Source organism: Eupeodes corollae, chromosome 3 (assembly GCF_945859685.1).
Source record: "Eupeodes corollae chromosome 3, idEupCoro1.1, whole genome shotgun sequence".
Classification (NCBI taxonomy): Eukaryota; Metazoa; Arthropoda; class Insecta; order Diptera; family Syrphidae; genus Eupeodes; species Eupeodes corollae.
Genome location: NC_079149.1, coordinates 33,816,369 through 33,844,033, shown reverse-complemented (window position 1 = coordinate 33,844,033; position 27,665 = coordinate 33,816,369). Strand labels below are relative to the sequence as shown.

At 34.3% G+C, this 27,665-nt stretch overlaps 1 protein-coding gene across 1 annotated transcript; it reads right to left on the bottom strand.

Moving 5' to 3' along the window:
• Window positions 1-1,126: 1,126 nt before the first annotated feature.
• LOC129950410 (homeobox protein E60) lies at window positions 1,127-27,665 on the bottom strand. The gene is made up of 3 exons (XM_056062352.1): window positions 27,545-27,665; window positions 1,667-1,812; window positions 1,127-1,598 (listed from the first exon to the last, which is right to left on the bottom strand). Exons 1-3 carry the CDS (start codon window positions 27,663-27,665, stop codon window positions 1,344-1,346), a joined length of 522 nt encoding a protein of 173 aa, XP_055918327.1. The 3' UTR covers window positions 1,127-1,343.

The following is a 27,665-nucleotide window of genomic DNA, read 5'->3' as shown; positions in this document are numbered from 1 at the left end:
AAAATTCATTCAAAATAAGTTGATAGCCTTTAATTATTTTTTAAACATTGCGTTTGAAAATTCTTCTTTAGAAAACTGCACTATTGATACCTATACACTGCTTACCTTTTCTCCTTGTAGTAAATTTTTCTAAAGTAAAAGTATTTCAAGACTTAGATTTATTTAATATTTATGCACAGCTTTTTTTTTAAAAACTCATGTTGTATTCGAAGTTAAACATCCAGAATAGACTTTCGTAAGATAAAGACTGGAAAAGTTGTCTTAAGCTCATAAAATCCCATTAACAAGATTATAATCGAATCAAAACTTTATGTTATCAAATTGATCTTAAACTATCTTCTGGATACATATGTTTCCAAGTTTGTAGGCACGACTTATTCATAACTCACATAAAAAAAATGCAAATACGAAATTTAAATATTTCCTATATTTGTTCAAGAGAATGGTATTTTCGAGTTCAATGGCTCAATCTTTGTGCCTTAACTTTTTCTCTTATCAGAAGTTCCCAAATATCTATGTAAATAATGTAGTTTGGTGAATTATGATTGTCTTAAATAAAAAAAGCCACTCATGAATAAATAAATAACTTAAGCTTACCCTTTTTTAAGTCTAAACAACTGACACCATAGTATCTCATTGTCAAACAGCAAAAATATCTATTTTAATTAAGAAATCAAAACACAACGATTTATTATTTAATTTAAATAAGTTTTATTTTATTTTTGTTTTCTTTTATATTCTGTTTTTTTTTTTTCTTCTTTAATTAAATATACCTACTAACAGTTCAATAATGTTTTATGATACAAAATACATAAGAGTAACTCAAAATATTATTCAGTTTGATTTAAATAAATATACAATTGAATACATTACATATTTTATTTTTTTATTATTATTTCTTATTTATGAGTATATTTAAAATTAATAATTTTATTTTGCTTATAAATATTTTTTTGCAAGGACTAGAAAATTATGTTTTATTTTAATAATTTTTATTTTTTGTTTATAAGATAAGAACAAAAAAAAAACTTCGTGGAAAAAACAAGTGAGAAAAAAATATATTTACACATTTTTATTTTTACATATAAACTATAATCGATCTGTTTTATCTTAAAAGTTAAATATTGCTTTTTTTAAAATTTATTTTTATTTTATTATTTATTTAATTTAATTTTTGTACAAGAATAGGTGGTTAAAATATACAATTGTTTATAGTTTTTTTGTTGTTTGTATTTTGTTTTATATTTTTATTCGTTTGTCTAATACTTTCGTTGTAAAGATGAGTTTCTTACATAAAAGATTTATGTGAAAAGGAACTCTTTTTTTTGTTTTTGTTATTATTTCTATGCACTCGATGCTGCTTTAGCTTGAAGCTCTTGCAGCTCTTCCTCTTCTTTTGTTAATGGAATTGTTGAGTGATTGTATAGACCCTGAGCCATCAATTGTAGAGCTAATGGATTTTTAGTACCACTTGACTTCTTAATCTTGGCACGTTTATTTTGAAACCAGATTTTTATCTGAGCTTCATTTAGACCGAGTTCACCGCTTAATTGTTGACGTCGCTTTTCTGTGAGATAGCGGTTTTCTGTAAATTCGTGCTGTGTGATAAAAGATACAAATAAGAAATTGTGTTTTTTTTAAGGGAGGGAGGGGTGAGGAGACTTACTTTTAATCGAGCCAACTGAGATCCACTGAATGCGGTACGAGGTCTTTTATCTTCATTGACAGGTTGGATACCTTTTTCACCAGGTGATTTTTTCGGTTTTCGTGTACGGGGGCCTGTTGAAAAAAATAATAACAATAAGTTAGGGAATTTTTATAACTAAATGCAAATATTTATTTTTAACTAATGAATAACTTAATGCATTAAAAGATTAAGAAAGGACTATAAGTTTTATATATCATAGGTATTTTTTTTTAAGACACAAGTCTTACGTAACCTCAACTATTTTTAACTTATTTATATCTTATTTAAAAGCAGATTATAAACAACACAAGAGATTACACCGGTCAAACACCAGCAACCTCGTTTCTATATTTGTTCGGTCCTTACAATGGTTTAAAGTGTTTCAATTTTCTATCAAAAAATGATCATCAATGATGCGATGAAGATTATATTTGCTTCGACTTCGGGGTACGAAAAATAAAAGCAAGGTTTTTGAAAAGCCTATCCATTCCCAACTTATCACTGTTTGGTGCCTTGTGACTTGGATTTACTTATTTAAAAAATGTGGCTATTAGAACTAGACAAATTCGTTTGGAAATAAATGGCTTCGTAATCTAAAAAAAAATTGAAATACCGTGCCTATAATACGAAAAATATTATTGAAAATTATAGAGGTATTTGCAAACTCTCTGCAATTCCCAAGTTATTTGAAGGCTTATTGAAAAAGAATTAGATTTTCCTACGTGTAAGTATCTGACAACAGAACAGCATAGCTTTGTTACTGGTAGGTTTACAAATTTAACTTATTTCCCACCATATGCCACAAATACTATGGAAAAAAAGATCTCAAAGCGTTTGGTTCAGTGAACCTCCTCACACTAATGAAAAGGTTTGAAATGTTTGGATACACAAGGCGAACAGACTCGAAACTCAATGTATAGCCTTGTCTGACTCACGATTGTGTTTTAAACCATCTCGACAACTCTTCTCCATTCCATACCTTAGCGATTTTATCTTCAAATAAAATGTGTATAACTCTTCCGAACTTCCATGACATTCCGTTACTATACAGCTTGTAGATAGGCGCATGTCTATCGATCATATCAAATGCAGTCAACGAAAAACGTATATAGCTTCTTGTTCTTATTCAGGAATGTTTCTGCGATACTTTTAAAGGTAAAAGTGTGTCGACCGTCGAAAAACCTTTCCTAAAGCCTGCTTGAAACTTCTTTAAAAGGTTTTTGTGTTCTGTCCATTTATTAAAACGTTTTTTTTTTTTTCAAAATCATCGTGAATATTTTATATGAAGCATTTAGAAAGGATATTCCTCCTTGTGAATCGGGATAATGATGAACTCCTTGAATTCTAGTGATATCATTCCTGTTTCCATGTTATTGTTATAATACAGTTGTCAGTCGATTGATTAGCTCTGCTGTGCCATACTTATAAAATTCTGCTCGTATGCCATTCGGTCGGCATGTTTCCCCATCTTTAAGTTCCATTACAGCTGAAATCACTTCTTAGTGTCTTACTACAGCATCAAGTTTCCCTTCTGTTGGATTCAACAAACTCTGAAAGTGATCTATCAGCTGATTTATATATACTATATATATACTAAAATTTATTGAAAACTTTTTTTACGTTTATCTGCTTTGCCACGTTCAAAAACTTCTTTCCGCTTTTACAAGACGCTAATTTCTTGGATTCAGCTTTGAAGAATGCTGCCTTCTTAAGCTTAAACATTTCCTTGAAAGATCTATTAGCCAAAAAATATTGATTTTTAAAGTAGCCATCATTCGAATATCCGTATGCTCTAAGCCAACTAAACGATAATTCCCGAGCCTTCCTACAGTCTACATAAAACCATGGCTCTATGAAGTTCTCCCGGGCTTTGCTGTTGGGATATACAGTCAGATACGACTCCTTAATTTTTTTATCCAGCTTGGATAGATCACAATTTCTTTGACTCAGTAGATATCAAGCCTTGCTTGATATTTGATCTCGTTTGTCTATTTCCATTTCAGTTTCGGTAAGGAATTTATAACCTTGGACTCTTGAGCTTCTCTGGAAATCAGTCCGAACGTTGTGATCATTGAAAAGTAGTCTGAATATGGTACAGTCTCTATTTTCATGTCAATCATATGCTCATTCCATTCGTTGCCTAGTATATCACAGAGCTTCCCTGACTACTGACAAATTCTGACAAGCTTGTACCATTTTGTATTCTTAACCCGTACGAGTTACAAAGGTCAATACGATTTAAGCCTCTTGCGTTGCAGACTAAATCCTTCGATTTTCTCTCGGTTCTCATTTCAAGCTTGGCTTCACAATGAGCATATAATTGGTAATTCATCTCTATGAGGTATAAAATTCAGCTGAATAACTTCTCCTCTCAATTTAACCATCACTGAAATTTAGACAATGCTATTATCGTCCCTTAAATAATTCCTTTCTTCCAAGTTGTGATTTAGTTGACAGTAGAGCTTCCTGTATATAGATCATGTGGCGTCATTCAAGTATTTCTCTCGTCGTTTTATGTCCACTGCGGAAATGAGCTGGTATAAAGAAGCTTTTAAATCGTCCTGGTTATTACATAAAAGGTTAAGTTCCATTCCACTTTTTCTTGCCATATTTATCCAATCATCACTTTAACTGGTTTTGGTTCGTATAACTTGAAGCGCTGCTATCTTCGGAAGCCTATAATTGCTTATCTTCAGAAATCTCAAGATGTAATCGACTTGCATTTTTAGAGTTCGTACGAACATAGTTAATAATCCTGATTCCAACATAATATCACAGTTGGGTGTATTTGATGTCAATCTAAAAATTTGCTTAATAAAGCATCGGAGAAGTTTCTTAACTGTTTCGATTTGTTTCGTTTCCCAGACTCAGATACTACTTCAAATATCTTAAACTTGCTGCTATGTGCTATACTTTTGTTAGAAAACGTTTTTTCCAAGTTGCAATAATTGCACCTTTAGCCTTAAATAGTTTCCCTCTTAAACAAATTTAAATGCTCAAATTTGTTCCTTAAGTGAACTCCAAGGTATTTGAATTCCTTGACAACTTTAATGACCTCTCCATTATAGAACCATTTTTCTTTCGCTGAATTGCGGCCTCCTCCTTGTTTAAAAATCAAAATTTTGGACTTATTAAGATTCACCATGAAACTCCAAAGCTGACAATATTGATACAAGCGGTTTATTATTAACTGCAATGATTCAGGTGATGCTGCCAAAAGAACAATGTCGTAAGCAAACAGCAATGCTTTTATTATTTTTCCAACGAAGTCTATACACAAGGCGAACAGACACGAAACTCAATGTAAAGATAAATAACGTATGCTCTAAGGACAATTTATGAACGTCAGGTGTTCCCCAAGGAAGCCACCTTGGTCCACTTCTTTTCATCATTTTTACTAATGATATTCTTTAAGTGATTATTTACTGTGATTATCTGATGTATGCAGTTGATCTTAAACAGTTTTTAAAAGAATAAAGATTTGAAGATTGTAAGAACGTTCAATCTGACCTCAATAGTGGTCAGTGGTGTCATCTCAGTGGTCTTAAACTTGACATTAAAAAATGTAATTTGAACTTTTTGCTTGTTATTTGAACAAATTGAATCCAAACCTCTTAATCGAATCTCAAAGATAAGCGATTTAGGTGTAATACTAAACTCTGATATGTTGTTGTGATTAGAAAGCTTTGAAAATATTTTACATTCCTAATAATTTAAGATGCCATTATTTTTTTAACGTTCCCTGTAAGTTTACTTTAAGATATAATTTAAATATTATTGACATTAACCATTTCAATAGACCAAAATCGTTTTTCAACAAAGTTCTATTTTTAACAGAAAATTATGGCCTTTTTGAGAATGTTGTATGAATCATATAGCTTATTGAACTTTAAAATGTATTTACAAATAAAAAAGGAATGTTTTAATACTCATATAATTAATTTATGGCATTTACGTTTCCTGTCTTATAATTGTTTCGCATTCACACTCATAGCTAAAGCAACAATTAAATGGGTTTTAAAAAATTATATTCCGAGTAAATTATAATGTTTTAAGTAACGAAAGATCAATTGCAAAGCAAATTCCTCAAATTTAAAGAGAAAACCTCCCTCAACCTCTACCTCTAACGCCGCTAATACAAAAGCACTTTATTACATTTTTAAACCGTTGGCATTGTATTCGCTTCTGGTCCTTGTACTCGTCTCTATTCTTTTTCTTTCCTAAGTTGTTTTTGTATCATCATCATCATCACTTCCACCCTCCGACCCAAATAATGTTCAATTTAAGTTTTCTAAGAAATAATTAAACAAAACAACAACCCCTCCAACCCCCTCATACTCTAGAAAAATAATGCTTATCATCGCCATTTCATCGTGACTAAGTGTAGCTAATTTCTTTTGCCTTCATTTCGTCTTTGAAGCCTTCTCCCTTCTCCAAGTGTTGCCTGCCGCGCTGAACCGAGCCACTCCGTGTTTTTAGAATGAGTGAGTTTTCAAATCACTGGAAAACTGTTTTTTAATGTTTTGATGTTGGAACTTTGTTTGAAATAGAAAAAGATGTTTCAAAGTAATTAACACGGAAAGCATTGCGAATTGCCTATTTTCATTACCATCAAAGAACCGACCAACACGTTCTCTGATGCTACGATGATAGCTATTTGGTCGGTCTTTTGGTGTTGCGATGATGAGGGCGCTGGGGTAGGTGGTGTATAGAAATTCAGGGTATCGCGGCAGGAAACTCTGCCAGGCTATTTGGTAAACTTTTCAAATGGAATGTTACCCAAAATAAGCAATAAAATTTCTAATAACTGTCCCAGTTTAAAATATTACTTCATTTTGGTTCGCGCTAAATATTCAAGCCCCAAGAAACTAAAACCCACAAACGTCGAAAATAGCGGACACTCCACTCGCAGAAGGAGGGTCGTTTTGGGTGGAAAACTATACATTCCGCTTTGACTATGGTGTTCATCTACGTCTATAATATGAAAGAGTTAACTATTTTAAGTCCAAAGAATTAAGCAGTTATTGGTTTGTCTAATGAGATTTTCTTGGTTTTGACAAAAATATTTCCTTACAAGTTTTTCGGTTCAAAAATATGGTATAGGTAGAATAGTATGGTATCGAAGTTCCTTGGAGATAATGCAAATCTTGTGGTTGGCTTTTGGATCTTAAGGGTTTCTTGGAATGTACAAAAAGAAAATATGTACAAAATAGGTAGATAATTTTAGTTTATGTATAGTTAAAGGGTTTCGAAAGATATGAATTGTTAAAGTAATTTGTTTTCTTTAATTGTTTATTCTGTTTAGTGAAATGGGTTTAAAGAATGTAGGATAGAAGGTATTAGGGTTATCTTTCAAAGGACTAACGAAATTACTTAATAAAACTGACCACGAATTCTAGTAAATAGTTTTTGTGTTCAGTTAATGTCTAACTAAAATTCGTTTATACAAAAAAAAGCCGACAAATGATTTACCAAAAACTGTCAGTACCTTACTATAATTTGTTTATATGAATTTTTTCAAGATAAAGTCGTAAATTTTTGAAAGTTGGAATTGTTTTTCGTTACAGTGAATTTGGCTAGTGAATTTTTAGAGCATTTTCAGTCTAACCCATTAATGGTTGTCCTAAAAGACTTTTTCGAATTTCGTTTGGCATACCTCTTTACAGTGTCTAAAAAACAAAAAGTCTAAAGGTGTTAAAAAACAAGACCTTGGTGGCTAATTGTGATCACCTCTATGCGATAAAACACTTACCCAGCTTCCCAAAATGCTGGCTATGAAAGATGAAGAAGACTGATTTGTTTATAAAGTCCAGTGTTAGAGACTTTACGGAATCATATTTTTAGTTCAAATTGAAATTTCACTCAGGTGAAACTCATATAGCTCCTAAAAAAATTTAAGAGCAGAATGTGTGCTTTTGAGTAAAATATTTTACTGCTGAAACTTTACCACGCCGTGTTTTTGGGATTCCATGTTCGTTAAAATAATTTGAAACAAAGTTGGTAAATAATTTGACGACACTGCACAATTTTAAAGAGGATGTGTTAAGAAAATATCAAAATGTTTTCCATTTTTTAAAGAGGTTCGTTCGTAAAATATTGTCTTACTATGTTTAGATCTTCGCGTGCAACTTTTTGCAAGATATCAATAAATATTAGTGCTTACGTCTTTTTAATTATAAAGGGTGATTTTTTTGAGGTTAGGATTTTCATGCATTAGTATTTGACAGATCACGCGGGATTTCAGACATGGTGTCAAAGAGAAAGATGCTCAGTATGCTTTGACATTTCATCATGAATAGACTTACTAACGAGCAACTCTTGCAAATCATTGAATTTTATTACCAAAATCAGTGTTCGGTCCGAAATGTGTTTCGCGCTTTACGTCCGATTTATGGTCTACATAATCGACCAAGTGAGCAAACAATTAATGCGATTGTGACCAAATTTCGCACTCAGTTTACTTTATTGGACATTAAACTAACCACACGAATGCGTACAGTGCGTACAGAAGAGAATATTGCGTCTGTTTCTGAGAGTGTTGCTGAAGACCGTGAAATGTCGATTCGTCGCCGTTCGCAGCAATTGGGTTTGTGTTATTCGACCACAAGGAAGATTTTACGCAAAGATCTTGGTGTAAAACCGTATAAAATACAGCTCGTGCAAGAACTGAAGCCGAACGATCTGAATTTTTAGTGAATGGGCCCTAGAAAAGTTGGCAGAAAATCCGCTTTTTTATCGACAAATTTTGTTCAGCGATGAGGCTCATTTCTGGTTGAATGGCTACGTAAATAAGCAAAATTGCCGCATTTGGAGTGAGGAGCAACCAGAAGCCGTTCAAGAACTGCCCATGCATCCCGAAAAATGCACTGTTTGGTGTGGTTTGTACGCTGATGGAATCATTGGACCGTATTTTTTCAAAGATGCTGTTGGACGCAACGTTACGGTGAATGGCGATCGCTATCGTTCAATGCTAACAAACTTTTTGTTGCCAAAAATGGAAGAACTGAACTTGGTTGACATGTGGTTTCAACAAGATGGCGCTACATGCCACACAGCTCGCGATTCTTTGGCCATTTTGAGGGAAAACTTCGGAGAACAATTCATCTCAAGGAATGGACCGGTAAGTTGGTCACCAAGATCATGCGATTTGACGCCTTTAGACTATTTTTTGTAGGGCTACGTCAAGTCTAAAGTCTACACAAATAAGCCAGCAACTATTCCAGCTTTGGAAGACAACATTTCCGAAGAAATTCGGGCTATTCCGGCCGAAATGCTCGAAAAAGTTACCCAAAATTGGACTTTCCGAATGGACCACCTAAGACGCAGCCGCGGTCAACACTTAAATGAAATTATCTTCAAAAAGTAAATGTCATGGACCAATCTAACGTTTCAAATAAAGAATCGATGAGATTTTGCAAATTTTATGCGCTTTTTTTTTTAAGTTCTTAAGCTCTTAAAAAGTCACCGTTTATTTAAGCAACTTAGTTGTGTCAGTTTGCAAAACAAAACTACATCTTTCTTTAGTTTTACAATTAATTATAAAATGACGTACAGAGAACTCTAAGAACGATTTTATGCTAAGTAACCGTGAAAACCGTAATGAAAAGAAGGATTTGAATTTTCTTGAACTAAATCTTTTTTTTTAAAACTGTCAAACTACTTTGTAGGTTCTATTTTCAAAAACTCAAGTTGATACGGAGTCAACAGGATTACACAAACATTAAAAATATACATTTACATGACGAATAAATAAACCACTTTTCTACGAACGATGCGTTCGAGCCTCAAAAAGGTTTCAAACGTACAAAAAGTCCAAACTCTAATCTCTATCCGAAGCAGGTTATCACTTTACCTTTTATCTGTGGTAATTCCCCTATGGATGTTTTATATGTTAGTCAAACATTTCTGCTGTAAAACACTTCGAATAACTTTTCAAACAAAAATTTATATTTTTGTACAACAAACAATTTTAATTAAATAAACTATCCAATCGCAGTCACGAGGCACACGTTTCTAGAAGGCGCACAAATAAAAAACATAGATAACAAAAATGAACAGTCAATATTAAAATGCAAGACATCAAAAGATAAAAGTATTGAGTTTAATTTTCTCCTCTGAGCAAGAGGATTTAGATCAATTAAAATACACCTCGTCTCATAAGATACAACATTTGAATAACCAAATATTTTTCGTAAGGCAAACTTTGTGAACCTTTTCTATAAGACAAAAGCTAGACGCTGTAAAGGGGCTCCGTATAAGAATACAATATTTTAAATGTAGTCGGAGCTTTTAACGTCTTCAAAATCTTTTGAATTTCGAAAAACAAACCCTAGCTATCAAGTCTTTGTAAAATGTCGTTTTCAAGTTTATAGTTATAATTTAATGGACTGTGATTTTTAGAAAATGTCAGAACGCTACATTTCTTATTTTTAAAATATTGATTGAATTTTTTTCCATCGTTAAGTAAATTTATGAAACTGAATATTTTTAAATCGTCAATAGAAGACATACAGAACAAACTGGAACGAATTCAGAGACAAACTTGAAAATTTTATAAACCTAAGATCCCCTATGCAAACAATTGAACAAATTGATCATGACGTAGAACAATTTATTGCTGATGTGCAGCAGGCTGCAGAAGAAAGTACTCAAACTATTTCGAATGCAAGAGAAAAAGAAATAAAATATCCTATCGAAATAAAGGAGTTGATATTGGAAAAAAGAAGAGCTAGAAGAAAATGGCAATCCACGAGATTCCCAGATGATAAGGTAGTTTTTAACCGTCTTAACAACGAATTAAAGAAAAGAATCTGTGAGTTTAAAAATGATTCACTAAGTAGATTCCTGAAAAGTCTGACGACGGATGCTTCTACAGAATACTCCTTATGGAAAGCAACTAAGCGCCTAAAAAGACCTCAGACACAAAACCCGCCGATAAAATCTCAAGATGGTAAATGGATCGGAAACCCGAAACAAAAGGCTGATCTCTTTGCTGAACATCTCGCGAATGTTTTCAAGCCATTCCCAGCAAGCACAGCTACAGATCCCTTACAGTTTGTTGACAGAAACGACGAATGTGAAATACGTTTTGTCACGCTCAAAGAAGTAAGAAGCATGTGTCAACATAAGTTGTCAAACAAAAAATCACCAGGGTACGATCTTATAACTGCTCAGGTTCTGAAAGAAATGCCTCTTATAGCCTTCAAGAAACTCCAATTTATAATAAACGCATGCCTTAAACTAAGATATGTGCCACATCATTGGAAAATTGCGGAAGTCATTGCTATACCTAAACAAGGTAAGCCACCAACAGAAGTTACATCTTACAGACCAATATCGCTTATACCAATCATGGCAAAAGTTTTTGAAAAACTGCTACTTAAAAGGCTTAACAAAATAATTGAAGAAAGAAGACTTATTCCGAGCAATCAGTTTGGATTTAGAAATAAACATTCCACGATAGACCAAGTGCATCGAATTACGGATGTTGTGGAAAAGGCACTTGAAGAAAAACAAGTATGCTCGTCTGTATTCTTAGATGTTGCTCAAGCTTTTGACAAGGTTTGGCACTTGGGACTTGAGTACAAACTGCATAGGGACTTCCCCAGGCAGTACTACGAAATACTGAAATCCTACATTACGAACCGACTCTTTAGAGTATGGTACGACCAAAATTACTCGGAACTTAAGAAAATTGAAGCCGGTGTACCACAAGGAAGTGTCCTAAGACCAACCCTGTATCTGTTATATACAAGGGATATTCCAGTGGACATCAACGCTATCATGGCCACCTTTGCTGATGATACTGCAATATTGGTGCCAGATAAATCCGTTACGAAGGCTACACAAAAATTGCAAAATGCAGTCGATAAAGTTAGTGATTGGACGCACAAATGGCGTATCAAATTAAACGAAACAAAATCGACGCATATAAACTTTACAAACAAAAACATAAACAATGTTCCAATTTTTATAAACAGTACAGAAGTACCTTACTCCAATACCGCCAAAAACCTTGGAATGAATTTGGATGCAAAGGTTAAATGGAAAGAACACATCAAAAAGAAAAGAGAAGAACTAAACTTGAAGTACAGAAAAATGTACTGGTTAATAGGAAAGAACTCTGACCTATCTATCCAGAACAAACTAATGTTATATAAGCAAGTATTGAAACCCGTTTGGACATATGGCATCCAACTATGGGGCTGTACAAAGAAAACAAATGCTGAACCCATCCAAAAATTCCAAAGCAAGGTCCTTCGTGGAATAATAAATGCCCCTTGGTATACAAGAAATAGCGATCTACATCGTGACCTTCAAATTGAAATGGTTACAGAAGTGGTTAAGAAACACGCTGTATCACACAATCAGCGACTGCAAAGTCATACTAACTCTGAAATGGAGACCGTATTAAATGTACGAGACAATGTTCGGAGATTAAGAAGAACCAAGCCTCATGAGCTGATGGGCTAAAAGCTACGGGAAAGTGTTATAACCTTAAACTTCCCCCAATGCGATTTTAAAAATTAAGAAATAAAAATCATTTGTCGATCTTTCATAGATTGGTCCTGATTCACCGGTGGTTTTAGTGCGGTAAGAGTCCCACACTACTCGGTACCGATTCTTACCGAGTGTCTTTTGAAGATTTCCATCGGATATAAAAAAAAAAAAAAAAAAAAAAAAAAAAAAATAGAAGACATTTAGAAAAAGTAGGATGTAATGACAAGTCGTTTATAAAAATGGTAATAAGAAGTGGTCCAAGGTGACTACCTTGAGGAACACCCGAAAAATTTATAATTTCAAGGCAAGTCATTATCAGTTTTCAACACCTGTTTTCTACCTACTAAATAGCTCTTTATCCACTTTAGCAGCTGAGAGTAAAATCCATATATCGCTAGTTTCCTTAACAGAACAGAATAGTGTGATGGACAAAAATTTGAAAATATTAATAAATTTGTAGCAGTGGATCTACCTTTTTAAGAAACCATGTTGGTAAACTGAAATGTTATTGTGAAGAAGATCTTACAATTTGTTTTTTAGTACAGCTTTGAAAACCTTAGGAATTAACATCAGTTTTGCAATTGGTCTGTAATTTTCAATTGAACTTGTTGTACCTGATTTATGATGGAGAGTTATTATTGTGTATTTCAATTCATCTAAGAACTCACCATTACTTAAAGGAAGGTTAAATATTGTATAAAGTAGTGTAGAAAGTATATTAGCATTTAGAGGAATTTGTGGAATACTGTCCGGGGAAATAGAAAAACTTTTTTCAAGATATAAAAGTATTTGTAAGACATTGTCTACAGATAACTGCAAGTTAACAAGATCAACCCATCTGCATCTTTCTTCACCAATTTAGCGCAAACAAGGTTCTATGCTGGCAGATTTAGCTTTTGTGCTACAAATTTCGTAATGTCGTTTTTATTGACAGTATTTTTAAGCCGAGAAACATGTAAAGAGCGTAGTTAAGGTACAGAAGGACGAACGGAGACGGATGGCGAGAACATCGCTGCCTATCAGTTGTAATTTGAAGCGGAATAATATTAATTTAATGCTTACTATTTACGATAATGGATCACTTAGCTCCGATTAACATGTTAAAATGATCAAAATTTATTAAAAATAAGTAAAGATTCATACGTAGTCTCATTGTGCTGAATACTGACTACGCAAGAAATCGGTAAAATTGTATAGAAGAATCGATAACGTCGTAAGGACTGATCATAATCATCGAGCCCGTGCAACATATATCGCTAATACACTTGCTGCTTCAAGTGCAAGCGTATTAGCCATATAATAAATATATTTTTTTTTACCATAAACCAATTACTTTTCATGGTTGATACTTGCATCGAGGTATGTCCACCACACACCACTTGTTGTGGATTGATCACATATTCGAGATACTAAGTGTTTAAGTTTTCTCAAATGATGCAAGAACTTCTTTACCCTTCTGATCTGGCAATAATTTAAAAAGCTTTTATTCTTCTAATTCAACCAGTTTACCCTTGAGCCATATTTCGGACGTAGTTTTAAGTACACGGATACTTTCTTTAGCCGCACTACACGAATGTGGAATGGTTTACCAGGCTCAATATTTCCAACTAATTACAATGTACAGACATTCAAAACCATCTTCATCGGTTTTTCTTTTCTAATCCTATCGTCTTTTCTTAATTGCTCGCACAGTTTCTAATTATTATAGGGGCATTTATACCTCCTTTAAAGTGCACTTAATATAAAAATGGAAACGGTTTTTTTGGGGTTCCCTATCATTGTAATGGCAAGTCAAATCAATATTTTGAGTTCAGTGTTTCCTCAAAAAAATAATGAAACACAAAAATGTCCTGAAAATAAATGTTAAACATAAAAACCAACTTAAACTCTAAACTTACCACCTCCCTTTCAAAGTCTTTGCATATCATCACATTTAAATTCCAAAATGTATTATTACTTACTTCTTCCTGTAAAGAGATAAGAAAACAAAGATTTTAATTAGTCAAGGGAATAAGAAAAAATATAAGAAAAATCAATAAAGTTACAGTTTAAGGAGAAAAAGAAGAAAATAAACCTTATAAGAAAAAAAAAACAGTAAAGAAAATTAATTGATAAAATTCTTCAACGTTTGTGCGATAAAACTTCAAAAGAGGAAAATTGAACAACAAGAGAATCAGAAAAAAAACGAAAGAAATCGGAAAATTTTATTTCCTCCAATCATGAATTTAGTCCTTCGGTACGTGAAGGAATTTATTTTTTTATTTTCCATCATCCACCCCCTTGGAAAAGCTTTTTTTTGCTTGTCTTCAGATTTGTTTCACTTAGAAAAAGAAGGAAGAAAAATGAGGGGGCAATGCAACCCAAATAGCGAAGATGTTTTTTTCTTACTTATTTTAAATTTGAACCCGACAAAAAAAGGGGGCTGATATGATACAAGAGGGTTTCACATATCTTAACCTTACCTACCAACGTACCTAAGTTATATAGTAAATGGTCTGCAACGAATTTTCCGCGAGAACAAAGTTTAATCGTTGGAAAAATTGAACAAATCAATTTTGTTGGGATAAAAAAGGCATTAAGATTTGGGTGTAGGTGGGTGTTGAAAACATCTGAATGGGTTTTAAATTTCTATATCGGGGTTGAACACGTGTTTTATTTGTTGGTTATTTTTATTGAAGCGTCAAAAGTGATGAGAAGGGGTGAAAAATTGAACATTGTCAGTGTGAAATGTAAAAAGCTGTGATGTTTTTGTGAAGACGATAAGGGATCAAATAACAAATTGTATTATATGAAGTGTTGAATTGCGGTACAAATCGAATGCATGATAAAAATAACGAGGTTCATTAAGGTTTTGAAAAAAAAACAAGCTGGTAGAAATTGTGTGTCTAATGGGCTTAAAGATATGTAAAAGGGTTTAAAATAGAAAAGGTATAAATAAACTTATCATATGTTTGCAGGATTAATAAAGGTATACATGGTTAAGGGCTCGATTGAATGAAGGGTTTCACAAGAAGAGGTTTCATTTTAAAATTTAAAGGAACGAGTAATTTTTTAGAGAAATCAATATTTATGTGTTCCTAAAGAAGAAAATAAGGCATTAACAATTTGCTGAATGATAATATCCTGAATCTAAAAGCAAATTATAAAGTCATCTTAACCGCAACAACAAGGCTGTGGAAAAAGGAGCATATTTATAAAGGAGCCTTGGTTTGATGAAGAATTTCAAGAAGCCCGTAAGAAATCCTTTACATGGTTGAGAAATTTCCGGAATTCCCAAGGATTATTCAGAAGAAACTACTAAGAGGCCAACTCTCAATATAAGAAGCTATGTAAAAACAAAAAGAAGAATTATGAAGAACTGCAGGCTTCTAAACTGGCAACCTGCAAAACCACCACCGATTTTTGAAAACTTGCGTGGGAATTAAATGGTAAACAATTTGCAGTGCATAAGAAACTATGTGCAAAACATTCTATCCACTCAATCAACCGAGGTGCTTTATTCTACAAGCTATATGGTCTGGGCTTGTCTCTGAAATTCGGACGCGATCTAGAAGAGCTGTATAAAGGAACACAGGCTGCAGTGTGGAACGGATTGGTTTACAACCATCTCGGGAGTAAGACAGGGGTGTACATTGAGTTTTCGCTCTTCATAGATGACCTTCCAGGTGGTGTTGATTAAGCAGTATTTCGTATTAAGGCATTAATGTTTGCTGATGACATTGTAATTTTTGCGCATTCTCCAGAAACACTACAACTTATGATAAATAGAGTATACCACTGCTGATGCACTTGGAACCTTACAAACAATAAGCAAAAATCTTAGCTGAGAAGAAACCTGAATTTGGAGAAACATTTTAGCGAGAAACTCCAAAAGGCAAAAGCTGCTATTAATATTTCATGGAAAAGATGCTTTATAAACGAAAACTTAGCTCATGGTAGTAAATATAAAGTATTCAAAGAATTAGCAGAAAGTATACTTGTTTATGGCTCACAAGTATGGGGGTGGAAAAAGTTTCACACGGTGGAAAAACTCCTAACACGTTATGTGAAGAAAATATTTCGTCTGCCTAAAAATACTCCAAATTACGTGATTATGCTGGAAACCGGACTATCACCTCTTTTTATAGACCCTAAATATGCAGCGGGTTATCTCTTGCACGTTTTTAGTATGAACGAATGCCGACTTGTTGCAAAAATAGTAGTAAAAGCTGTAGAAGATGAAAGTCACTGGTACAGTGAGTGGTCAAGTCAAGCAAAAGGATCCAATTTAAACTTTAATTTAAATGTGGAAGATGTATCTCACAGTTAAGCTATTATGTACAATGTTATAGCAGCGCCAGCGGTAGATGAGAGGCGTAGAGCAGAATATGCAGCTGAAGCAGTTGGGTCCTTATTCAGAACAACCCAACAGTAGGCTCAACCATAATCTCGTAGAAAGGAACTACTTCCATGATGCAAATAATGTGAACGTCATTGCTACAATGGTCAAGTTAGCAAGCGAACTACTCAACCTGAACTTCATACCGCACAGACCCGATTTACCCCTGGAGTGTACTATTTTTAATTCAGCAGAAAGAGAGAACGTCGTACATTTTGTGGAACGTGTCCAACTTTAAGGGAAACTAGAAGAAATATTCTTTATCAGAGGAACAAGTTCTTAGCATGCTGAATGAGATGGATGTCTCCAAGCTCTATAACTTTTGCAAAGTTGCGTTACGATATAGATCCAGAATAATGAATGAAGACTTCTGACGCTTTCAATTTTCTATAATCATTTTCTTTTCTTTGTTGTTAAATTGGCCTTTTTAAAGTATTTTTTTTATTGTTAAATACTGTTATTTAATTTATTAAATTTGTCAATCAAGCTATTATGATTTTTGATCACCTTCAAATCAAGTTTGATAATCTTCAAATCAATAAAAATCAAAATCAATTATTTATCATTCCTGAATCTTGAATCCATTGTTGATTATTAGACTCTGTCTTTCACGTGGTTCAAAAGAAAAACGTCGAAAATATCTCGAGGGCAGTTGCGATAAACTGCTCAATAAATAACACGGTTAGGAAAGATATAAGAAAGTATCAGTCACGTTGAGGATGAAGACTTTTTAACCATCGTGCTTGGATTTTCCGAAACCGAAATGCGACAGTTCTACTTTTAAACGTAGCCTCCGACGAACGTAACCTTCTGAATGATTTTATAGCATTTTAAGGACCCAATCAGCGAAAGTCAACTCTTAAAGCTTTGAAATTTAAATTTATTTATTTCATTAAATTAAATACGGTTCAATGACGTTTTTGGAATGCCTATTTCCAGAAATCGAAGACGAATCGACAAACCTGGGTTTTTATTGATACTAATTCTGTTCTTGGAGACTTACACGGTTTCAATGCCTCACATCACTAATTTATCTCTGCAACTCAAATGTATCTTCAAGTTTCAATATTGCAAATTACCAGTCGAGAATGTTCTCCATGACGCTGCCCAAACAGCGGGATATTCAAAATTAAACCCCTCTTTGGAAAACCCTTTTATTAATTTTTCACAGTTAACTTTATTCTTTTCTTAATCTTCGGTCATAAAAAATGATCAAACATGAAACCTAAATTGCTGAATTGTAGTAAATACCCTAAACAATGGTTTTAAAATGAAGAGAACTTATGCGTTTCTGAATTTCTACTATTTTCATAGAAAAAGTATTCGGCCGCCAAAATCGAACAGTCTTCTTGTAAATAAGGTTTCAACCGATAAAAATTGTGAGGAGAGCATTTGATGATGTTTGTTCAAAAATGAAGACTCAATTGTTTTTGCAGTAAATAAGTTCTCCAAAATTAAAAAAGTAATAGAAGGCTTCGGATGTAATAATCGATAATACCCCATGTAAATGAGGTAAAAACTGATAGTAAGGGTCGAGCTTTTATTTTTGGTTTCCATTCATTAAAATTTTGTTTTGAGATCTTAAAACTATTAAGAATTATAAAATTGTTATGTTTGTTATGAAAATCAAGTTAAATGGTTATAGAATTTTTTGACCAATGAAAATACGTTCGAGGTTAAATAGAACTTTTTTCTTAGTTTAACTTAATATTTTTAAAGATCAAATCACTTCTTATGAAGGCATTTCACTCCCTTTCTATACTTACCTAGGAATTTTGATTTCAATTACTTACTTACTTACTTATGGTAGCTCTACAGTCCTGTGTGAACTAGGGCCTCACCCAACAAACTTCTCCATCTAGCTCGGTCCCTAGCTAGATGTCTCCAGTTTCGTGCTCCAAGTTGGGTGAGGTCACTTTCTACTTGTGCGTACTAACTGATCCGCGGTCTTGTGGGAGTGGATTCTAAGACTTTGCGGGCCGGAGCATTGGTTTCCATGCGCTCTACGTGACCCAGCCATCTTAGTCGTTGGACTTTTACCCTTCTGGCTAAGTCTTCGTCGCTGTACAGCCCGTACAGCTCGTCGTTCATCTTCTCATCCACTCCTCCGTATATCACACGTAGAACTTTTCTTTCAAACAGACCCAAGGTGTTTTCATCCGCTTTTGTCATAGTCTATGCTTCTGCACCGTATAGCAGTACGGGAATGATAAGGGTCTTGTATAGCGACACTTTGGTCCCTCGAGAGAGGACTTTACCACTCAATTGCTTTTTTAGCCCAAAGAAACAGTAATTCTGCGTTTTTCAGCGCTGGTGTTGTTTTCTGCGTTTACAGCGGAGCCTAGGTAGACGAAGTCCTTGACTACCTTAAAGTTACGTCTGTCGATTGTGACGTTTTGACCAAGACGTCGGTGTTGTATGTCCTTTCTTGATGGCAGCATGTACTTTGTTTTGCCCTCATTAACCGTTTAACCTATTTTTCCCGCCTCTGCCTCAATACTCACAAAATTGACATCACGCTGAGATCTTCCGATTATGTCAATGTCATCAGCATATGCTAGAAATTGGACAGACTTTTGAAATATAGTGTCTCTAGTGTTGACGTGTGAGCTCTGCACTATTCTTTCAAGCACGATGTTAAAAAAATCACATGACAGCGCATCACCTTGTCTAAAACCTTTTTTGACATCGAAAGGTTCTGTGAAGTTGTTTCCAACCTTTATGGAGCAGGGTGAATTCTCCATGGTCATTCTGCACAAACTGCAGAATGGCGGGGATGCTAAAACTCGAAATTGCTCTATACAGCTCGTTCCTATAGATGCTGTCATATGCTGCCTTGAAATTGATGAAAAGATGGTGGGTGTCGATTTAGTGTTCTTTTGTTTTTTTTTTCAGGATCTGCTGTAATGTGAATATTCGATCAACTGTGGACTTTCCTGGTCTAAAACCACACTGATAAGGACCTATCAGGTTGTTGACGATGGGCTTTAGACGTTCACATATTACGGCAGAGAAGATTTTATAGGCGATGTTAAGTAGACTGATAGTTGGTGCAGTTTAGAGGGTCTCCTTTGGCTCCAATGACAAAGCCGCATCAAAATAAGCGCTGTTGGTTTTCTCGGTAGCAGTCGCAGTAAATGTCGCAGTTTTGTATCCTCTTTTTTCCCGGCCCATCCCATCGTATTTCTAGGATGTCGGTGATGCCTGCTTTATAGCAGCCTAAGGCCTCCGCTAATTCTTCGGCCGCACGTGGTCTGTTAAGGGACCTAGCATTCCACGTGCATACCTATCCGAAGTTTGTTGTCCTTAATTTGTTTGCGTAGGTTGTCAACAGTTAATCCGTCCGTATCCGAGGATTGTTGGTGCTTCGCAACTTTGAGGTTTTTACGTGGCCAGGAAATCACCCCGACGACGACACAACCCCCGACCTGGAGGGCCAGATCCTTAGTATAACTCCAAGAACGGGGAGCCATATAATGACAGGTATTTTGAATATCCGCTATAAGCGACTCATTAAATTTTCAATAATTGGTTTCAATGATGAGAACCAATGATAGCTATAACAAAACTCAAAATTGGTCACTGATTCTTAATAAAACAAATATGATTGATTTTGAAGAAAAATATGGTTTTCGAAAGAAGTAAGTTCATTGTTTTGTAGTATCTGTGGCGTTATGGTCTGTTATGCAAGAAATCTTGGGTTCAATTCCTACCTGTGCCACCTAAAGTTTTCTTCGAAGTTACTGCCTCTTGCAAGAATTTGCAAAATCCTCCAAGACTTATTCTTGTCATGAAAATGGCTTTCTCAAATTAGTCGTTCAGATTTGCATACAAACTGTAGGTCATCTTTCACATGACTTGCAAGCAGAATTAGTTGCCCTGGTTCGCTAAGAGCTATTAAAAAAATTGACAATAGCATTTTAATTAACAAGTTTTATTTGTAAAAATGTATTGGACTTCATGAAAACTGAACAAAATGTCAATTTTTTTTTGTCAAATTTTGTCGTATCGTAACATGCATCGATTTGAGCCAAAAGATCGTTGATATTTAAACAATCCCGAAGTTTTGAATGCTACAAAAAATGTGTTGATCTGTTTGAATGTCTCAAAAATAGACTCAAGGATCCTTTTAAACAAAGAAAAAAAGATAATTTGAAAACCCCCTGTATGGCCGGAACCTTTAGATCTCTATACAACGTGACTGAATCTTCTAGCGGTCCTTAAAGAAATTCTAACTCCTAGTTTGGCTCCATGGGAGTTGTGCAAAGCTAAACATAAATGTTGCAATTGTGTTGCCGGATGAATAACATTACCATCGCCGACTTGCTTGCTAAGGAACGTGCCATTTAATTCTGTTCATTAATAAGCTACGACAAGAACCAACCTCTTTATAGAAGATTGAAAGCACGTGCTTGTAAGCACGTATGCCAGCATTAACTATGTTGGTTGGTTATACATTATTTTTTACTATTTTCTACAAGCTATAAAACTAGTGTCGAGTTAAGGCATACCGCACACATCAAACAAATACTTAGCTGTCAAAAACCTGTCAAAACCTATAATATGTCGTGTTATGATACTTTGAAGAGTTCACCTTAGAAGTTCTTAGAAATTGTCCCGCCTTTGTTAATGGACATAAATTACCGATTGGGCTTGATTTTATTATAAAAGCATATTTTTTTTAAACAATTAAAGTGATTTGTTTTTTATAAATTAAAGATTATTAGTTGAGGATCATAATGGATTGTCTTTAGTGATGGTTTGAAAGTTGTTAATCGCTATAGAGCCGTGCCTCGGCTTCTGCTAATTATATACAAATAAATACAAAAAAACGCTTAAATATGGGCGGTGAACGAGGCATTGTTATTAAATACAGCTTGAGAAAAGATTGCATATAGAAAAGTAGATAATTGTTGTTGTTTTTCTAGTTGTTGTCGTTGGTCGTTCGTCGGTAATTTTGTTGCACTGCACAGCTAATCTCTTGTGCATAACTAATTATTCTGCATTCGTGCGATGAATAGGTATGTCGGTAAGAGGTTGTATGTAAGTCTTTCAGTTGCTTGTGACTGCTGCGCTTCAACTATCACACTATCACCCCAAAGCGATTTTATCTCTCTTTGATAGTTAAACTTTGCAACCACTCTACTACCTTACCTTACCTTAGCTTGCTTTGAAAAATAGAAGTTCGAAAAAAAAAAGAAAATTAAAGCAAAGACCGACTTACTTGGTTATAATATTGATGTAATTCAGTGCACACGGTTAAAAATAAATATAATCGTCAGGTTTTATACAGTTTGTCGGAGGTTGTAGCATACACAAGTAGGCTTTAGTGGGTAAGCCTAAGAACAACTATTATAGTGAGTATATAGTTTGTTGTATGCGCTGCTGTGTTCATTTGATTGAGTTATTTTGCTAAAGGGCGAACTTTAAATGAGTTATTATGTGATTTTTGTTGTTGTTGTTGTTGTTGTTGGTTATTCAGTTTGTTTTTTTAGTGAAAATATAAATAGTTAGTTGATTTTGTTGTCATACATAGTTTTTTTTTTATTGAGGGAGCAGACATCAATTATAAACACGAAGATGTATGTAGATAATGTGGGTTGTCTTTTATGTTGCTTAGTTCATATAAAACAGACAAAGTATTTGTGTAATGGTGATTTAGATCAGTAATTGGGATACAAACTAGTTAAGTTAATAAGTTTGTAAATTTAAGGCCATCTATAGACAGAAAACAAGTTTTATAAATAGACAATCTCATTATTTGACCATATTTCAATTTTTGAATCCTTGTATTTCATTACATTAGTTGAAGAGTTTGCTTGTTTGTTTGTTTGTTTGTTTGAACGCACTTATCTTCATAACTGCTGGTCCGATTAGAAAAATTTTTTCAGTACCATACAGCCCATTTATTGGAGAAGCTTGTAGGCTAACATCATACTAAGACTAATACCAGCGGAACAGAAATAAGTAATGTTTTGAAATCGGGTAATTGCCCCTTTTAGTTTTTATTGTTTATTATTTTACGTGAAATAGATCAAAATGTCCAAGTTGACGAGAAGATATATTTAACTCAATTAAAGAAAGAAGAAGAATGCGACTGAATATCACGAAAAACAGAGAAAATTTTCAAGTGACTATAAACCGATAAGTTTTCATCTCGTAACATATGAAGGAAACTCAATATTCCATCTAAGTTTCCATACAACAAACCTAGTGAAATTTTTTTTTTGGACTCTTTAAATTCTTAAAAAATAGATTCTATAGAATGGGTTTCAAACCACTCAACAATATTTTAAAATCGATCTTACGTATGAACAAAATAAAAGATTTAGTAGTAAAAGGGTCTGAAAAATCGGTTGCATTTCTTTTAATGAAACCAAACATGTTTGATAAAATTGAGTTTGAGTGCAAAGGCAACACCAAGATCTTTCTTTTCATTGACTCTTTGAAGAACACTAATACCAATTTTATATTCGAAGAAAGTAGGATAGTAAAAACGATAGAATGAAAAACATTCACTTAGAAATAAATAAGCATATTAAGGTCATCTTGCAAACGGAGGCAATCATCAGTTTGTTTTATGCATCAATAAGATCGTCAGCAAAAAAAAAAGAGGACTATGAAAAATATCCGAAACGTCATTAATAAATATAAGAAAAAGTAAGGGTCCTAGGTGACTACCTTGAGGGACTCCTGATGACACATTTACAGGAGTAGAGAGAACATTACCAATGGAAACAAATTGAATGCGTCCTATAAGATAATATTTCAACCATTGCAAAATATTGTTGATAGTTTGTTCAGTAGAATAGCGTGTCTGACTCTATCAAAGGCTTTTCCAAAGTCAGTATAGATGACGTCAACCTGATACCCTGCCTCTATTTTATGGAGAACGTAGCTTGTGAAAATGGAAAGATTAGTAGTTGTTGACCTGCCCGATACAAAGCCATGCTGAAAAGGCGAAAGGTGGACAGTTTGCAGATTTCACGGTAATTAGATATTTCATGTTTCGGTACTGCTTTATGAATGTTAATTATAAAAGATTTTTTTCATTCGGAAAAAAATTCACTTTTAGAAAGAGAGAAAATCGAAGGATTTAGTACTGCAGCACACGGACGATAGTCATAATTCACATTTAAAAGTGCTTCTTCCACTTCAGATTGACTTTGTTAATCTAGTAAAGTTGGCTAACTATGGTACCTGACGTGATGTGGGGTGTCCTGAGGACTGGTGACAGAAATTCGAATATGAGCAGTTGGTTATGTGAAGAATTGAAAGCTGTATTGTCGGTATGAGAAATTTTTGCAATAGTCCGTTTTCTGCTAAAAGAAAGGTACCATTGGAAAATTGTGTTGATGTTTTTTTTTTCCATTTTTTAAGGATAAAAATGGAACTTCTTATTTTAAAACTGGAAAGAATAAAAACCTATTTGATGTGAACTTTGGGATTGCGGTAATATTCATTAGTAGAAACTTCTTAAAAACGACGTCAGTAAAACCATAAAAGTCAACGATTTGTATAATAATAAGTAACCAATTTGGCCTAAATAGAGTGACATGCAGTCAGCAGGATCGATGTTATCTAGACAGCAATTGGTAAAAGTTTTGTTTCGAGAAAAATGGAAATTTAATTTCTGATGAAGAAAATGGTTGGTGGCACTTATGATTTGACAGCTCTTGAAGATCGAAATACTGAAACTAACTTTAGTCTTTATGAAAACAAAGTTATTAATTATGAATTAAAATGGCTACCAGCTATGTGAAAACAATCACAGGGAAGAGCTAGTGGGGGATGTTTATTTGGTTTCAAGAAAATTCTAAAACATGTATATTTTAGGTTAGAAGTATATGAAAGCGTTACGTATGTTAAACTAGAAATTAATGGAAAGATTTATCGCATCCTTCCAACATATATCAATTGCAATCAATGGAACAATGATTCTGAAAAAATGGAAGGAATAATGTCTACAAGTGTTTCTAATCTGCTTGTTGTGGGTGACATGAATGCAAGAACTGGAAATGAGAACAGTGTACTGGGAATCGAGAGAAAATCGAAGGATTTAGTCTGAAACGCAAGAGGTTTAAAGCTTATTGACCTTTGTTACGCGTGCGGGTTAAGAATACAAAATGGTACAAGCTTGTCAGATTTTGTCAGTAGTCAGGGAAGCTCTGTGAAATACTAGGCAACGAATGGGTTGAGCATACGATTGACATGAAAATAGAGACTGTACCGTATTCAGACAACTTTCCAATGATAATAACGTTCGGACTGATTTCCAGAGAAGCTCAAGACTCCAGGGAAATAGAAACGGACAAACGAGATGAAATATCAAGACTTGATATCTCACTGCTGAGTCAAAGAAATTGTGATCTATCCAAGCTGGATAAAATAATCAAGGAGTCGTATCAAGGAGTGTAGCTGCCACCGGTAAAGCCCGGGAGAACTTCATAGAGTCATGGTTTTATGTAGACTGTTGGAAGGAACGGGAATAATCGTTTAGCTGGCTTAGAGCATAGAGAAGTTCGAATGATAGTTACTTCAAAAATCAATATTTGTTGGCTAATAGATCTTTCAGGGCAGTATGTACGCTAAAAAAAGCAGAATTCGTCGAAGCTGAATCCAAGAGATTAGCATCTTGTAAAAGCGGAATGAAGTTTTGGAACCTGGCAAAGCAGCTAAACCTAAAAAAGTTTTCAATCCATTTTATTATAGGCTCTGATTAGCTGGTAAATCACTTTCAGAGTTTGTTGAATCCAACAGAAGGGAAACTTGATGATGCAATAAGACACCAAGAAGTGATTTCAGCTGTAATGGAACTTAAGGATGGGAAAGCTTGCGGACCGAATGGCATACCAGCAGAATTTTATAAGTATGACACAGCAGAGCTAATCAATCGACTGACAACCATAATATAACAATGACATGGAAACAGGAATGATACCACTAGAATGAAAAGAGTCCATCATTTTCCGGATTTATAAGAAAGGGAGCTTGGCCGAGTTGTCTTATTGTAGAGGAATATCCTTTCTAAATGCTTCATATAAAATATTCACGCTGATTTTTCAAAAACGTTTTAATAAATGGATAGAAGACAACAAGCTCTTAGGGGAGTTTTTAAGCAGGCTTTAAGACAGATTGTTCGACAGTTGACCACATTTTTACCCTTAAAAGTATCGCAGAAATATTCCTGAATAAAGACAATAAGCTATAAACGTATTTCGTTGACTTTAAATCTGCATTTGATATGATCGGTAGACATGCGCTTATCTACAAGCTTTGTAGTAAGCGAATGTCACAAAAGTTCAGAAGAGTTGTCGAGAGGGTTTGAAACACATTCAGTAGTCAGACAAGGCTGCACATTGAGTCCGAGTCTGTTTTCCCTGTTTATTGAAGATCCTTTGCGGGACAAATAATAAAGGTATTGCTGTTAGCAGACGACACTGTTTTTTTGGCAGCATCACCTGACTCATTGCAATTAATGATAAACCGCTTGTGTCAATATTGTCAGCTTTGGAGTTTGATGAAGAATCTTAATAAGTCCAAAATTTTGATTTTTAGACGAGGAGGAGGCCGCAATTCAGCGAAAGAAAAATGGTTCTAAAATTGAGAGGTCATTGAGTTGTCAAGGAACTCAAATATCTAAGAGTTCACTTAACGAAAACTTCGAGCATGAAAATAGAGAAACTAGTTAAAGCTTAATCTGCAATTATTAAAACTTGGAAAAAATGTTTTTCTAACAAAAGTATAGCACATAGCAGCAAGTTTAAGATACTTCAAGCAGTATCTGAGTCTGGGGAACGAAACAATACGAAACAGTTGAGAAACTTCTCCGATACTTTATTAAGCGAATTTTTAGACTGAAATCAAATACACCCAACTGTGATATTATGTTGGAACCAGGATTATTAACTATGTTCGTACGAACTCTAAAAATGCAAGTCGATTACATCTTGAGAGTTCTGAAGATAAGCAATAATAGGCTTCCGAAGATAGCAGCGCTTCAAGTAATACAAACCAAAACAAGTTGGTGGAATGATTGGAAAAATTTGGCAAGTGAATGTGAAATGGAACTTAACCTTTTGTGTAATAATCAGGATGATTTAAAAGCTTCTTAATACCAGCTCATTTAAGCTAATCTAATCTACAAATAGCTTGTTTTATATAATATAAAGAACCTTACGAAACAACTCCATAACTTTTACTGATTTTATTATTGAATGAAAAAATGTTCCACATACGCCACCGTACGCTTTTAATAAGATTCACAAAGAATATATTATCTTCTAAGTGTATGAACTTAAAATGTTCCTTTTATTTTTAAAACTAAATTTAAAAGAGTGATTCATCAGCTATTGCTGAAAACACATCTTCCTCGGATCTCTACAGACCCATTGTGTTCCCGAAAAGAACTTGAACGATCACTTTCTTGCTAAAAATAAAAAGAACCAAAAACAAATTGTTTGAAGTCTTAAATTCTTTCCATTCAAAAAAAAATACACACAATTTGGGGCAAAAACTGATAATTGGTTACTATTATAAATTCGACCACACTAATAGCTGTTTTTAAAATCCTCCCCCTCAGCCCGCCTTGGGCAGAGCCAAAATTTGCAAAAATATAAAAGACCTCAAACCACACACATATCAGACCGCTCTTTGTGAGTCCGAAAACTCATTTTATAGCCCATCTAAACACACTGGCGCCCATGGCATCACTCCTCTTCCCTTTTGCTCCATTTAAAAATCCCCTAAGACCCATGACGACGGACGGACCTTGGTCGTCCTTCCAACGGGCCGACCTATTGCCGCATAAACAAATTAATATCTCATATTCGGTGTGCGCCACCATACTGCTATGGTTTTGACGTTGGCATCAGAAGTGCATCATCAGCATATCCTCTATTCGGGAGCCCGCACCTAATCCAGATCCAACCACCAAACCAAACCATTCACATATTCAGATATCCGTTTTTTTGACCTACCTGTGCGCTGCTTTCGGCCGCACATAAATAATGCAAAGCGGCTGAAGGCATATACAAGAGCCATAGAGCCATCAGAACTCAGAAGGCCTCCACCAAGAGTCACTGGACCAAATGAAGACAT